At 41.9% G+C, this 17500-nt stretch overlaps 1 protein-coding gene across 1 annotated transcript in view; it reads right to left on the reverse strand.

The window, feature by feature from the left end:
- Positions 1-896: 896 nt before the first annotated feature.
- Positions 897-17500, reverse strand: part of LOC122812319 (regulator of G-protein signaling 8-like) — a 511190-nt gene continuing 494586 nt past the window's right edge. The window contains exon 7 of the mRNA XM_044084724.1: positions 897-2296. Coding sequence (XP_043940659.1) covers positions 2126-2296 — 171 coding nt within the window. The 3' untranslated portion in view covers positions 897-2125. The remainder of the gene's footprint in view (positions 2297-17500) is intronic.

Genomic DNA, 17500 nt, shown 5'->3' on the forward strand with positions numbered 1-17500 from the left:
TAATATCCAAGGTTAGGTTTAACACACATGAGTAAGGTGGTATGGGGGGGGGATGAAGCTTAACCCTAACCCTACATATTACATTACTAAAACTCTTTCCCCAGGAGTACCACTTATCAAGACAAAAGAACAGAACAAATAGAAGAACTTTAAATTAATTGTATAGTTAATTCCATCAGCACAGATTGATCTGATGCACTCACTCCTTCACATCCTGTTGTCATTGACTGCATTTGTTTCTTAGAGGTTTGGTCACTGGGTGTCACCAGTACATACTGAATTGGAAACCCCTGACACCCTGTCACACAAACTGGTTGGGTTCTCTGACATACATTGTTTGGTCACTGGTTGTCACATATGCCAGCTCCATGTAGTTAAAAGACAAGGCCCCAGCTATGACCTAGCTCTCCAGGTTTCTGTTACTTTCACAGGTCCTGGAGGGGCTCATGATGGGGAAGAGAGAAAAGTGATAAGGTGATTCGGCGGTGGGGGTTGGACATCCATGCCTTGAGTGCAATCTCCATCTTAAAATTCCTGGTGGAGCCAACAGATCAAGTGTGGACATGTGTTCTGGGTGGGGGTGGGCTCTTCTGAAAAGTTATACCACTTGTGAAAGTCAGTGGTATGCTCTTATTAAGGCCCATGGCATGTCCAGTCCTTAATTACCAAGGGCACACACACAGGGGGAGGTGTTTGGCTTAGGTGGAAAAAGCCAGTCCTACATGACAGCACCACTCCCAGTGCTAGACCCTTGTCTCAAGGAAACAAAATAAACCAAGGACTACCACACCTGTGGCCTGGGAAGGGAATGACTCAACTGAACACCTGTGTGGAGCCTAAATGGATAAAGGCAATCAAAGCAAAGCAAAAAAACAAAAAAAACAAAGACTACCTGCTATTATCAGAGAGACATGTCTTAAGTCAATGACTTTATTATGCACTAATTTAGTTACTGGTTATTATTGTTAGATATACATTTGTTCAGTCACTGCCTTGATTACACATTGGTTTGATCACTATGTATCTGTTTATTACTTTTGCAGAAGTGTTTGCTCAAAGATGCCTTTATTGCACACTACATTAATCACTATACATTATTGTTGCAGATACTTTTGTTCATTGTCTGCTCTTTATTGCACACCATTTTATTACTAACTATTGTTGTTCCATATACATTTGGCCAGTGTCTGTCCTCACAGCTGCATTGCAGGTTTCCTGTTATTGACAAGTAACAGGGCCCTGGATTGGTCACTGGCTATATTATTCACAAGTAACAGGGCCCTGGATTGGTCACTGGCCACTATTTTGCAGATTATTTAGTTTCTGGCTCTTCAGGTTGCACAGTGGTTCAACCTATGACATCACTGTTAGGTACACTGGTTTCACCACTAACTAGCACTTTTGCAATGCATTGTAATTCTTGGCTACATCATAATTTAGCAGTTGTCATTGTTCCAAGCTTGAACTTCAGAGGTTGTGTTACAGATCACCTTTGCCTTACATAGTCAGCTTTTACACGGCAAAATCAGTATTAGTTGCCATTATAAGTGCCTTTTCTTTTGTCATTGGGTTTCACTACTCACATTCCAGAAACTTCTATTGGCTACAGGTGGCATAAAGCTATTGCTACTGTTAGTACTAAACATGGCTGACTGTGGTAGTCACCCTTTGTGAAAGATTTTAGGAAATGCGGTCTGGATCATTGCTAGCTGTGTTAGGTTACTAGTACGTTAGTATGACCATGTCAGACTTCTGGGAACTTGACTTTATCTTCAGAATGTCTTGTTGAGCACTGTTTGAGACTGTTTGTTTTAATGATTGTTATTTGACTTTGTTTATTTAGTGTATTCTCTGTATCGGCATTAATCCTCATGTATCTGTTCCAGTTATCCTGCTGCTAATATATGAACAAAGGTCAAAAGCAAGGTTCTTTCCTTTTGGCATGAAACCTGTCTGTCATGTAGATTTTTTGGAAGTTAGTTCAGTGGACTTGATAGATATAAGTTTACTCTTTTAGACTTGTCCTTTGGTGTTGGCAACTGTGTCATTCATTTCAAGAAATGTACTTTGTTCAGCCAGCAGTGAAGGCCACTTGTGGATGCAAGGAGCATCAGCGACATTTTTTTCAGTGTGTTTGCTGTGCCAGGTCTAGGTACATCTGGGATTTCAGGAATCGTGGATATGAATCCTTTTCCATAAGGCTGTAAATTCGCTTTTGTGCCACATCGAAACATGACAAGGTGGGGCTTTTCAAATCCGCGATGATCTGCTCTCTGGTATGCGAGTCCAAGTTTATCTGGAAATAAAAAAAGCAAAAAGAAAACAAAGACCTTGAAAAAGATAATCTAATAGAGGCAAACCGAATACTTATTGATATAAGACGGAAATGTAACATTTTACAACAAAAATGCTTGAAATACCCCTCCAAATACTGCAGTGGTCTTTACTTCACTTTCTTCACCTCTTCCAAAACCCCCGCTTATTTGCATATATCCCATAATGTCTTGATAATGGGATGCTTGCACATATCTTTGCATATTCACTGTGGTTATTGCAGAGATGCATTATTATTGACAAATAAGAAGCCCTGCACACCGCTAGTAAATAACTGTGACATCATCAGGCAGTTTCTTCTTACTGCTTATACTATTTACTTTATCCCAGATGACATCATAACTGTAATGTTGCTACAAGAGCCACTGTGTATAAAATGCCACAGAGCTAGAACAGTGGCAAATGCAAGTATTTGTGCAGAAAAACCAAGCTAAAGAACCACTAGTCAGTTAATCATTTTAGCTGGGACTTTTTATTTTTAGATTTTTAAAGCTCTATATTTGAATCTAAATAGATTAAAGGTGTTGTTTTTGAGTACTTTTGGAAATTTATCTCTTAAAGAATAACCAGTGAGTGACAAATTTTATTTTAATGTTATGTTAAAAATGTTCTTTATCAAAAGTAGTCCCATGCTTAAGTGGATGGATTGGTGGCTACAATAGATATGAAACCCTTTAGTAAACTATAAAACATGGAAAATATAACTAAATGAGAAAGTATGCTAAACATTTTTTTTCTCAAGCCAATGTATCATTCTTGATTAAAAAAAGGATGAGCGCATATAAACTGTCTATATCTAATTACTAACAGTTCATGCAATAAATGGACAGTGTTTCTGAATGACTGAACCAAGTATATTTATTTATTTAGTTATATTTGTTAACATGAAAATCCACTTTTCAGAGAAGGCCTGGGAATAAGAGCTCTAGAAAAAGCAAGAAACAAAACAATGAGTGTTACTTTATTAACAAAATACATAGAGGAAATAAAGTCTAAGAAACAAAGATAAAAAAAATTTTAGTATCAGAAAAATATTAATATCAGTATATAAGCATAGATAAATAATTCTGAAGAGAAGAGTTACAGCTACAAAGAAATCACAAAATAACTTGATAAATATAAGGCACTTTGAGAAATTGTAGTCATACAGACAACATATCAAAGTGAAAATATACAACATATCATTTGACAAAGGGCCAGATATGACATTGAAACTTTACAAAGAAAAATATTTGAGTATAGGTTAATTGTGCATAGGTTAAAAGATGGGCATTGGAAAAGTAATATTGGTACACGATTCTGTGGGAGCAAACCAAGTCCTAGTGAGAAACTGTTGTGTGTAAGAATTATATACACCAAAAATGCTGATGCATTGGTTAAAAGAAGGAAAATAAATTGGTGTAAAGTTTTAGAGCCCTAACTGGATTTCTAGGATCTTGAGCAAAGTGAGTCTGTAGGCTAGGATATAAGGAAAAAAAGTTGTTAGTCTGGATAGGAAAAGCACTGACAGTCCGCTGGGAAGGTTGTGGTGGTGGCACGGGTGTCACGGTGTTTAAGTGGTGTCATGGGTGTCACGGTGTTTAAGTGGTGTCATGGGTGTCATGGTGTTTAAGTGGTGGCATGGGTGTCACGGTGTTTAAGTGTAAGGAATTTTATTCTTCATTTTAGAGATACAGTTGCAGAAAAGTGCAATGCCAGATGTGTTGGTTGATTTATGTGTATTGGCCAGGCTTGTATCCTTTCATTAAAGATCTTTGCTAGATGAATGCCATTTCATAATGAATACAAAAGAGGAGTATTTTTCATGTTGGTGGACAATTTTGTGAGCTGTTTTCAGCTTTGTGAATTTTAGGCAGTTTGGTAGTTCTAGTTAATATGATTAAATCAATGGCTGACAGAAGAATGCCAAAGACACAGAAAAGTAAAGTGTGCAAAAAGTGATTAAACCAGTACTACTGCATGGTACAGAAACCTGGGCAGTGAATGTTGAGAAGATGAGGAAGCTAGAGGTGATGGAGATGAAGTGCCTGAGATGGGTGGTATGATGCACACTGTGGGACAGATGAAGAAATGAGGACATCAGAGCAGAAGCCCAAGGTGCTCTAATTACAGAGAAGGTCAAATAAAACAGATTACAGTGGTTCAGGCACATGTGCAGGAAAGCAAAGACAATCTGGTGAAGAAGATCTGGGAGAGACGGGAAGAACACAAGAAGAAATTAGGAGAACCAGCAAACAGATGATGGACTGCATTTGAGAAGACCTGTGACAGTCAGGCATGACCATCGAAAAAGGTAGGAGAGTGGCACTGAATCGAGAAAGAATGCGGCAATTGATATGACACTCTGACCCTAGTGTAGAAAATGGGAATTAGGGGTTGATGATGATGAGGATGGTACTTCTAGCCACTGACGCTGTCTGATGTCTGAGCAGTGTTGGTATGTATTTGGGAGCCCTGCTGCAAATGTAGCTGTTGTAGCAGTGTTCCATCATAGTCACCTGCTCTGTGAAGTTGATCTAATTTTTATGGGTTTTTGTTGATTGTGTATGTTAAGTGTTGATCATATATTACATTCTCATCTGCCTAACAGTTCAGTAGGAAGAACTAGCTCAGGGTTACTGCTGTTTGATAACATGACAGTGAAGTCTTTTTTTTTTTTTTTGCTGAGTGACAGTTACTTGTGAAGGACATTAGTTTAGTCTTTTTTGAATTAAGTAAGAGCCACATGTGCTCAAAGTCAGCTTCTATTTTTTTCTCAGTTCAGAGCAAAAAGGATGAAAAATGCCTCCAAAGCAAACTATAGGCTCCTAACTGATGGCATAAATAGTTTCAAACCCCTGCTCCCCCTGTCAACAATGACCCCTATACAGAGGTGTATTCAAATGCCCTGTATAAGTACCTATACATATGTATAGACTCAGCTGTACCTGAATGGATCAAAACAAAGTTCTCAAAAAACAAGCCAGCCTGGTGGGCACCAAGCATCAATAGGTTATACAAGTGGTACAAACTAATGTCTAAGAACAAGAGGGAACTGACTCAGCAGAGGAAGGACACCATCTGCAGCTTGAACAAGCAAATTAGCTATCTTGTAAAGTCCTCTATAGCCAATTATGAAGCTAAACTAGCATCCCTAGCCAAGGATAATCACAAGGCATTCTTTAGCTATGTCAGAAATCTAAAAGGGAAAGCCCAACTTTGTGATGAACTAGTAGTGGACAGTACCACTCATACTGACCCTAAGGACATCACCAACCTGTTAACAAACAGATTTGCCACAAACTTCACCCCCCTGTCCCTAGCAGACATACCCCAAAGCATACATGTCACCAGTCCTCTACCTAGTATTTTTTGAGATTTATCAATTTATAAACAGATGTGTGGCATTTAGGTCCAAGGAAGTCATTGTTCCACTGTATTTGTCATTCATCAGACCTATCATTGAGTACAGTGCCCCTTTGGTATGTACCTAACCAGGCATATCCAACAATTATAAATTAGAACATCCACAGAGGTTCCTCAGTAAAATAATATAGTGAATAAGTAACATGTCCTATGCAGACCACCTTAAAGCCCTATCCTTGTATTCTATCTCCTACAGGCTGTTGAGAGATCTATGTCTGGCATACACACTATTGTCAGACCCCAGTCTGATGGACCTCTTGCATATCTTCAAAACAAATGTCACCAGAAGTACCTGTTCTAAAGACTTAAAACTTATCTGTGATATAAATAGGTTCTGCTGGAGAGATAGGTATGTATCCCAGAGACTACCCCATCTCTGGAACAGGCTCCCCATTCTTGTGAAGCAGAGTTCCTCCCTAACACAATTCACATGTAACTTGGACAATTGAATGGGGAACAGGAAATTCATCCCTGACTTGGCACCTATGTCTCTAATGGACAAAGGCAGCCTGTAAATGGTTCATCTCCCAGGCCCCTGTTTGTAAATTTACTTATCGAGGTTTCCAGAACTTGTCAAAGATTTGGGATGCATGGCTAGGCTTAAAAAGGCCCTTGTGGTCATAGTAAACACCTACAGTATGAAACAATGAAACTCCGTGTGTGTGTGTGTGTGTGTGTGTGTGCGTATGTGCGTGCATCTGTGTGTGTGTGTGTGTGTGTGTGTGTGTGTGTGTGTGTGTGTGTGTGTGTGTGTGTGTCTGTGTCTGTGTCTGTGTGAATATGTCTTGGAAAGTGCCAGGGTGAGAAAAGCTGAGTGCGTGTGAAGATGCTGTGATGCCCGTGCCCTGGCCCAGCAATCAAGGGGCCTCAATCCTCAGCACTAACACCAGTGAGGGGCATCTCACATAGGAGGGAAGGATAACAAATGCACACAGTAAAGTGCAATTTCCCTTAAGAGCACACAGAGATCACAGTCAGTCTGGAGCTGGTCCCTCCCTTGCTCTCCAGGTCCCCAATAAGACTTCCCACTGGCACAGCTATAGGGTCCAAATTTCAGCCTAATGGGCAAGCTAAAACCTCCAGCACCCTCCCTTTCCAACCAGTGCTTCATGTCCATGCTCAAGTAGCTGACAAACACACACACACACACACACACACACACACACACACACACACACACACACACACACACACACACACACACACACACACACTCACGCACACACACATACAAAACACAGACACACACTTTGAGAAGAGTTTATACAACCACACAGACACTCCTGGGGAAGGCTGGCACAGGTTCTCCAGCTGTGCCCCTTTTTCTCAGACTATACAGTAGTACCAGCTGCCACCACCCACTAATATTTATCAGCTACTCAAAGGTCCTTAAAAGGTTGTCCAATTATTACTGTGCAATATTATTATCCAATTGGTAGCATAGCCCAGGGCTAAAGCTATTAGAGTGGCTTTGTACAATTTTACCAAAGGCATGCAAGTACTCTAAAGAGCTTAAATTATCTCTAGAAAAACAGCCACAGTTGAAAGAGTTTAAAAATATTTAATAACAAATAGTCAAAACACAAGACAATACTTTTTACTACACAGTTCTAGTCAAGAGTTCAGAGATCATGGAGAAATACACTTAGTCTAATCTTTATAGTTCCTAGCTATTTCTAAGAGAAACACAAATCTAAGATAGACGTACATATAGAGCAAGACAGTGCTGATGAGTTAGATGGTCAAGACAAAAATGCTTAATGCTCTCTGATTCTCTCTGTTTTTAAAATCACATTCCTGGCTCACATTACATCATTCTTCACACTTCCCTGGGTTCCCAGGCTAACAGAAACTACATTTACATTCTTCCCATCTGGGCAGAAACCAGAGCAATAAAGGACATTTATGCATGCAAATTCTGGCCATTAACTCTGGCCGTAAAACAGTAGCAAGAATTCCTTCATCTAGACTGGCCAGAGCCGTGTTTACATCAAAGGGTCACAACATGCTTTACTTGATCGGTAGAGTGCACTGTTGTTACATTTTATTCAGTTCCACATGTAACACTATTTTTTACCATTTAAGACAAGCCTGTGGTTTACATTAATATTTACAGATGACAGAATTATCTCCAAAATTCTATCTGGCTAGGCTGGCAGCCTTCACCTATCTTCATCCAGTCTTCATATATCTCCCCCCCCGGAGAACTCAAGCAAGTTTTTCAAGTGGCCCTTGAGAAATGCTGCTTGAGGGAGTTAGGTCTATCTGAGTATACCTTACCCCATTCCCTGTCTTGAGAGCCCATCTGCATTGGCATTGCTAATCCCACTGCCGTACTGCATGGACATATCATATGCTTGCAACCCTAGGCTCCATCTTAGCAACTTGGCATTTTGCTGGCTGGCTCTGTTTAACCATGTTAGGGGGTTGTGATCTCTCATAACAGTGAATTTCCTTCCATGCAGATAAGGCTGAAGTTTCTGCAGTGCCCACACTATTGCTAGACATTCCTTTTCTACAGCTGCATAGCATTCATCCCTTGGTTGGAGCCTATGACTGAGATAAACCACTGGGTTCTCTTCTCCCTCTAAAGAAATCTTGCTAAGTACAGCCCCCACCCCATGGTTCAAAGCATCCATCTGCACAACAAATTATTTGCTGTAATCTGGACTGGTTAACACAGGGGTCTTCCCAAAGCTTCTTTAAGCTTCTGGAATGCCTGCTCACATGCTGGGGTCCACAATACCTTATCCGGACTGTTCTTCCTTGTCAGGTCTGTGAGGGGAGCAGCTATGGTACTATAACTGGGGATGAACTTTCTGTAGTATCCTGCTGTCCCTAAAATGCCCTCACTTGCTATTTAGTAACATGTGCAGGTCATGCCTGAATAGCTTCCACTTTAGCAGGTTCTGGCCTTATCTTACCACTCCCCACTCTATGCCCTAGATAGGAGACCTCTGCCAGACCCACCTGACATTTGCTCGGCTTACTGGTCAACCCTGCCCAGCACCACCCTGACATGCTGAAGGTGGTTTGGCCAGGAATAGCTGTAGATGGCAATATCATCTAGGTAAACAAGGGCAAACCCTCCTGCTCCTGCTAGGATACGATCTACTAGCCTCTGGAAAGTTGCTGGGGCATTCTTCATCCCAAAGGGCATCTTTGTGAACTCATACAAGCCAAAAGGAGTCACAAAGGCTGACTTCTCTCTAGCACTGGGAGTCAAGGGCACCTGCCAGTAACCCTTGGTAAGATCAATGGTTCTAAGATACTTAGCCCCACACAGCTGCTCTAGGGCCTCATCTGTCCTAGGCATGGGGTAAGCATCTGACTCTGTGTGACTATTTAATTTCCTATAGTCCACACAGAACCTGGTGCTGCCATCCTTCTTTGGCACCAGCACCACTGGGGAAGCCCAGGGACTGTTGGACTCTTGAATCACCCCTAGTTCCAACACCTCCTGTACCTTCTCCTTCAGAATCTGTTTGACTCTCTCAGGCACTCTATAAGGGACCTGCCTAATAGGCCTTTGGGGTCCTGTATCCACTTGGTGCTGCCCCTGGTTGGTGCACCCTGGTTTCCCAGTGAACATGTCCCCAAATTCTTGCAACACTGCTTGGATTTCTCGAACCTGGGTAGGAGATAGTTGCTGGGACATTGCTACCCCTTCCACTGAGGTGTCAGTCCGAGCCTCACTGAAGAGATCAGTCCCAAGATCTCCCTCAGACTCCTCCTGCAATCCACTGCAAATGGTCAGCACAAGGGCCTCCCTATCATGATAAGGTTTCATCATGTCAACATGGTATAATTTGTGCCCTTGCCTTTAACCTAGCAGTTCCACCATGTAGTTAACATCACTTACCTTTCCTACCACCTTGTAGGGTCCCTCCTAAGCTGCTTGTAGCTTGTTGTGTCTGACAAGAATGGGGACCATTACCTGCTGCCCCACAGCATATTCTCTAGCTCGAGCATTCCTGCCATACCACACCTTTTTCTGTTGTTGGGCTTCTGCCAGGTTCTCCTGGGCCAACCCCATGAGTTCCCTGAGTCTTATCCTGAGGTTTAGGATGTATGCCACAACAGACTCCTTGTGAGACTTGCACTCACCTTCCCACTCATCTCAAATTAAAACTAGAGGTCCCCTCACCCTATGCCCATACAGCAACTCAAAGGGTGAAAAACCTGTGAATTCCTGGGGAACCTCTCTATAAGCAAACAGCAGATGGGGCAAATATTTGTCCCACTCCCTCTTGAACTGATCTGCAAATGCCCGTAGCATGGACTTGATTATAGAGTTTAACCTCTCAACAAGACCATTAGTCTGGGGATGGTAAGGGGTGGGCTTCATGTGCTTCACCCCACAGGACTTCCACAGACAAGCCAGCAGGTCTGACATGAAATTGGCACCTCTCAGTCAATATTTCTTTTTGGAAACCTACCCTGCTGAAAATCTCTAACAAAGCATTTGCCACCTTCTCTGCCTCAATGGAAGACAAAGCCACTGCCTTGGGGTATCGTGTAGCATAATCCACTACCACTAGGATATACTTTTTCTCTATGGAACTTGGGGTACTCAGAGGACCCACAGTACCCATAGCTACCCTCTAAAATGGCTCCTCAATCACAGGCAAAGGAATCAAAGGAGCTCTCACCTTGTCTCCTGCCCTGCTTACCTTTTGGCACTGCTCACAGGTCCTGCAGTACCCTGTTACATCTCTGGAAATTCCAGGCCAATAGAAGTTCTGCATAATATGCCTCTTTGTATGTTTAATGCTCATATGACCTGCAAAGGGAATATCATGGGCTATGCCTATAAGCGCTGGATAGTAGGCTCTAGGCACTACCAACTGCTGTACTCTCTCACCTTCTAGCCCTCCCTCAGGGGTCCACTCTCTGTATAGTAACCCTTTGTCCCAGTATACAGATTCCCCCCTGTCTTGAGAATCAGGTGCCTCCCTAGCTACCTGCCTCAGGCCTTGCAATGTAGGGTCTGAGAACTGAGCCTGTCTCAACTCTCTCCTTGTAACCCTTCCCAGCTCCCCTTCCACAGGAAGTCTGGCATCCTTTGACAGTGGTGCCTCACTGTCAGCCTGGGTACTACTACTCACCTCTGCCTTTGCAGTCACTGTGTCCAAGGGACCATCAGTACCACCAAGCAGCTGTGGCTCACCTTCAGTCTCACTGCTACAGGGTAGCTCCCTCCCTGAAGTAACCACCTCAGCAGTCCTGGCTGCAAGTATGCAGTCTGTCTGGGTCTGCCCTGCTACCAGACTTACCTGCTTGTCTCCAATCCTGACTGCGTGTAACTGCACAAGCACAGGGTACTGCACTATCAAAATCATTCCCTATTAGGACATCTGCAGGTATATCCTCAAACACACCTTCTTGCTGGCTTCCTTTTCCACCCTCCCAGTCAAGGTGAACCCTAGCCAAAGGTATTTGAAATGAGATCCCTCCTAAAGCCCTGACTGGAGTAGACTGCCCAGGCAAGTAGTGCTCCTCTGTAACCATTGCAGGCTTTACAATGATTATATCAGAGACAGTGTCTCTCCTGGCATTGGCTCTTTGCCATTCACTACAATAGGATATAACCTCTGGTGGTAGTTTGGTACCCGTGTTGTCCCAAGACAACCTACTATTGGCTTTTTGTCTTTCCCACTTACTGGCTCCCTCACCTTTTGTCCCCCACCTTGCCTCTGTGGTCACCTGTATGCCACGTGGCCCCACTGGCTGCATTCAAAACAGTTAACCCTAGCTCCAGGGCATGTACCTGGACTAGTGGCTTCCCCTGCTACTGGCAGATTCTGTTGGGGCAGTCTGTGCTGCGCACCATGGGTTGCTTTAGACCCATGAGCAGTACTGGGGGTCTCCTTCCTGTGCAGGGTTGCTCTGCTTGCCAGGTATTGGTTTCCCTTCTTCCCCAACTCATCTGAAGTAGCACATTGTCTATCAGCTAACCAGATCCTCATGTCCTCAGGCAAAGTGCTAAGGGCTTGTTCCCTCACCAAAAGGTCTGCCAGCCCTTCAAAAGTGGTGACCTGACATCCACTCACTCACCTATGGAAATAAGTGCTCAGCAGCAACATATTCACATACACTTTCATCTGCCTTGTGTCTATGCTCACAAACCTTTTTGCTATATGTTTCAGATGTTAGCTAACTTAGCTTAAACAATTCTAACAAGTGATTTTTAACAGCAGTATAATCAAAACATGCAACATCAGACATTTTTGACAAGACAGTTACAGCTTTTCCATGGAGTAGGGGGGTCAGGAACCATACCCAGACCCTTTGGTCAACACTATACTGTTTGCATACCCTCTCAAACATATGAATGAAACTATCAAAATTATCCCTCTCTTTAAACTGCAGAAGAAATTTACTGACCTTTTGTGCTTCTGGGGTCCAGTTACTCCCTTCCCTATTACCTCCATGACTCTGGCGAAGAGTCAGCATTTCCCTGTCATGCTTCTACTGCTGCTCCTTTTCCTCGGCTTCCAGGCATAACAGTTTCCCATTCTCCTCAGCCTGTAGATTCCTCAGTCTCTCAGCTGCTTCTATCTCCAAATGCCTGGCCTCCAACTCAAGTTTCTTTAGCTCCAGATGGATTTTTAAGTCCTCTGCAGAAAGGTTGAGCTGTCCATTCTCCAAGGGTATTATATCTCCACTGCCAGTCTGATTGTTCTCCTGGTTGCTGTTTTCTGATGCAGCTGTAACCAAGGCTGCAATCAGGTCTGCCTTAGTCCTTGTCAGCTTTCCATACTCCTCTGCTGACATACTGCCTGCTCACCTTGACTAACTAAGCTAACAAAAGAAATAAAACAATTGTGATCTGAACTCTTGAGTATTCACTGCATGGCTGATTTAGCGTACAAAACACCTTCAACACAAGCTACAGGAATTCACTCTACCCACACCACTACAAGCCAATTAGTATTTGCCAACCATATAATATGTGGTGTGGATATCCCACCACTGCCAAACAATTAATATGTGATGCCCATGCCCTGACTCAGCAATCAAGGAGCCTCAATCCTCACCATTAACACCAGTGAGGGGCGTCTCATATAGGAGGAAAGGATAACAAATACACACAGTAAAGTGCAATTTCCCTTAACAGCACACAGAGATCACAGTCAGTCTGGGGCTGGTTGCTCCCATGTTCTCCAGGTCCCCAATAAGACTCCCCACTGGCACAGCTATAGGGTCCAGATCTCAGCCTAGTGGATAAGCTAAAACCTCGAGCACCCTCTCTGTCCAACCAGTGCTTCATGTCCCTACCCAAGTAGCTCATACAAACACACACACACACACACACACACACACACACACACACACACACACACACACACACACACACACACACACACACACACACACACACACACACACACACACACACACACACACACACACACACACACACACACACACACACACACACACACACACACACGCACCACACAGACACTCCTGGGGAAGGCTGGCACAGGTTCTCCAGCTGTGCCCCTTTTTCCCAGACTATACAGTAGTACCAGCTGCCACCATCCACTAATATTTATCAGCTACACAAAGGCCCTTAAAAGGGTGCCCAATTATTACTGTGCAATATTATTATCCAATTGGTAGTATAGCCCAGGGCAAAAGCTATTAGAGTGGCTTTGTACAATTTTACCAAAAGCATACAAATACTCTAAAGAGCTTAAATTATCTCTAGAAAAACAACCATAGTTGAAAGGGTTTTAAAAATATTTAATAAATAGTCAAAACACAAGACAATACTTTTTATTACACAGTGCTAGTCAAGAGTTCAGAGATCACAGAGAAATACTTAAAATAATTCAGTAGTACAGTTCTGACATCACAGAAAAACACTTAGTCTAATCTTTCTAGTTCCTAGCTATTTCTAAGAGAAAACACAAGTCCAAGATAAACTTGCATATAGAGCAAGACAGTGCTGATGAGTTGGATGGTCAAGACAAAAATGCTTAATGCTCTCTGATTCTTTCTGTTTTTAAAATCACATTCCTGGTTCACATTACATCATTCTTCACACTTCCCTGGCTTCCCAGGCTAACAGAAGCTACATTTACATTCTTCACCTTGGGCAGAAACCAGAGCAATAAAGGACATTTATGCATGCAAATTCTGGCCATTAACTCTGGCCTTAAAAGAATAGCAAGAATTCTTTCATCTAGACTTGCTGGAGCTGTGTTTACATCAAAGGGTCACAATATGCTTTACTTGGTCAGTAGAGTCCACTGTTGTTACATTTTTTTCAGTTCCACATGTAACACTATTTTTACAATTTAAGACAACCCTGTGGTTTACATTAATATTTACAGATGACAAAATTTTCTCCAAAATTCTATCTGACTAGACTGGCAGCCTTCACCTATCTTCATCCAATCTTCACACTAATGAGCATGTGTCATATGCTAACAAATGTGTGTCATATACTAACGAACGTGTGTCCTATACTAACAAGCGTGTGATATCCTAACAAGTGCGTGTCATATACTAATGAGTGCGTGTCATATACTAACAAGCATGTGTCATATACTAACGAACATGTGTCATATACTAATGAACGTGTGTCATATACTAATAAGTCTGTGTCATATACTAACGAACGTGTGTTATATACTAATGAACATGTGTCATATACTAAAATGTGTCATATGGTAATGAAGGTGTCACATACTAACAAACATGGTTAATATACTAACAAGGATTTCTCATATACTAATGAAGATGTGTGATATACTAACAAGCATGTCTTATATACTAATGAACATGTGCCATATACTAACGAGTGTATGTCATATACTAACGAGCGTGTCATATACTAACGAGCGTGTGTCATATACTAATGAATGTGTGTCATATACTAACAAGCATGTGTCATAATCTTACGACATTTGTCATATACTGAGTGTGTGTCATATATTAATTAGCATGTGTCATACCCCACAGCAGCATGAGAAGAAGCAAAGAAACCAATAGAAATCAACAGCACTCTAAGAGGTAGCCCCATCAAATTTAGATAAAACTTATGAAATAATGTGTGCACATGGTAAACTTACAAATAACAATGAAAGAGGAGATACTAAACAAAATCAGCTTTAAAGTATAACAGCTCTCTCCTTCCTTTCATCATTTTTCAACCAAACTCAAAAATGCATAAAATTAGCATTCATGAATCTTAAAGTATAGTAGTACCTAATATAAGAGCTACCATAAAATTATACTTGTCCTGGTGTACACTTTCAAGTTTCACTGTCAAGGTCATAAATATTAGTATACACTTGCTGCGGTATTATTTCCTGAATTTACTAGATATTATTCTCAAAACATGATGCACAATATCTTGACCAGAAATTCTGGGTAGTTTCATACCTTAGCTAGCAACACTACAAAATAAACATTTCAAATCTGGAGATGGGGTGAGAATCAACACTACGGCATCTTTAATTTTGCATTACAAGTAACTATCCACAATATTAATGTTTGACAAATGGCACGTCCTTCCATTCAGTGCTGTCAATTCAAATCTCAATCATAGAGTGACCCCATGAACAGCTACCACAATCCACAAAATTTATTAGACAAGGGTGGAACAGAAATAGACTACAAGGTTTTTCTACTGTATCACACATACATACATCTATGGACAGTTTAGTCAAAAAAAAAACACCTTTTGCATTGTTTTGGAGAGAAAAACCATGGAGGACTTGCAGACTGTGCAGAGAAGGCACCCCAGATGAGAACTAAGCCAGGTGACATTGCTACTTGGTGGGTCATAGTGTCACCTTAAAAATAAATGATTTTCAGTAAATCTTTAAAATCCTTTCTAGCTTCTGTGCAGTCCACATGGAAACTTCTACTTCCCCCTGCCTGTGTGCTCTCTGGCTTTAGAAGCTTTCCCCAATGGGTTAACCACTCTGTGGTCATCCCCTGCCCAACAGAATCACCCAGCAAAATACCTTGTGAAAGTGTTATAAATCTGCTTAAGTTACCTGTCTGAAGAAGCTGCAAAAACAAACTAAAAACCACAGCTTTTTAGCTCAACTCTTCTCATGATGGGTTAAACACTCTGTGGTCATCACCTGTCCAACAAACTCACCCAGCAAAATACCTTGTGAAAGTGTTATACATCTGCTTAAGTTACCTGCCTGAAGCAGCTCCAAAAACAAACTAAAAACTACAGCTTTCTAGCTCAGCTGTAGGTGTTCCTTCTACTGCAGTTTATCCGCACTTTGAATGTGTTTTTAAGACTATCTGCTTTTTAAAAAGTGAACTGCTCCTTATCATTTAAAGTATTATTAAAGGGTAGGTGAGCAGATACGTAGGTTAGTTTTTCTGGCTGTAGTAACTTACTTTGGCCACCAGGAGGCAGCACACTATCAGCAATCTACCATATTCCTTGTTGTTTTAACTAACAATAGTACCAATAGCTTTTAGTTTAATATTATTTTAACTCTCATTAGTTCCAGTATATGTAGGTTTAATGTTGCCAGCCACATTCTAGAGTGCTATTTAACCCTAGTACGACCCTTTGTCTCCTGTTTTTAAATTTATATCTGCAACATTTCCATTTCTGGTTTGCTCTCTTCTTACCTCTTCAGCTTTGATTTTCACAGTTGCTTTCTTTCTGATTATTTCTGCTGACCTGGCCCTGCTTGCTCCGTTCGCCTTCGCTTTGCTCGGGCTCTCTCCACTGCCATACCCTACCCCATTCCCACCCACCCCATTACAATTTCCTTTATACCATCCACTCCCTCACCTTCCTTCCCCAACATCCACTGACAAACTCCTTCCTGTCAGACTCCAAATACATCACTTCCTTCCCCTATTAAACCCTGTCTATAACCCCTACACCCTCCATCAAAAATGAAACACCTTATCATTACCACCTCACTCCTACTTCTTCTCTCTGCTCTAACCTGTTATCACTCACACCTTCCTTAGTCTCATTTATGCTCTCCTACCTCCTATACCTTTGACACTCATTCTACACCTTCTTACTTTCATATCTCCCCAGCCCTTTTCAACCTCTCCCCCTCTTCTCTTCACAAACTGTCTGTATTGCAAATCCACCCTCCTACCTACAAATCTAAACCCAAGTTACACAAACTACATCTATGTACTACTGTACTCCCTCTTCCCACTAATATCTTTCTCATATCTGGGGATGTCCACCCCAACCCTGGCCTCTCCCCCTCTCCCCTAATCAAACACTCCCTTATCTTCTACCCCCTTTCCTTCCCCAAGCACTTTTCACCATACCCAGTCTCTTACACTAAACTCATCCATATCCAAGCACCTGGCAATATACGCTCTAAATATTCAAGTCCTAACCAACAAAATCACCAATTTCCATGCCTGGATAATGCATACTAACCCTCACATCCTTTCCTTATCTGAAACCTGGCTTAAGCCACATATCATGAACAATGAAATTCTCCCACCAGGCTATAATAGCTATCGCTTTGACAGATTCCAAAAAAAGAGGGGTTGGTATAGCCATCTTCCACTCCAATAGCCTCAATCTCTCACCTTTCTCCACACCCATCCCTGACTTTCACTGAGCTGAACTCATCATCATTAATTGCCACCTTAACCCTCACAAAAGATTAGCTGTTGTCGCCATCTATATCCCTCCTGGAAACAATTCATCAACTCTAGAGAATATCTTATCCTGGTTTTCCCACAATATTCCCTATGAAACCATCATCTTAAGTGATGTTAACCTAGATTG

The sequence above is a fragment of the Protopterus annectens genome, chromosome 9.part0, assembly GCF_019279795.1.
Source record: "Protopterus annectens isolate FY-2018-M chromosome 9.part0, PAN1.0, whole genome shotgun sequence".
Lineage (NCBI taxonomy): Eukaryota > Metazoa > Chordata > Ceratodontiformes > Protopteridae > Protopterus > Protopterus annectens.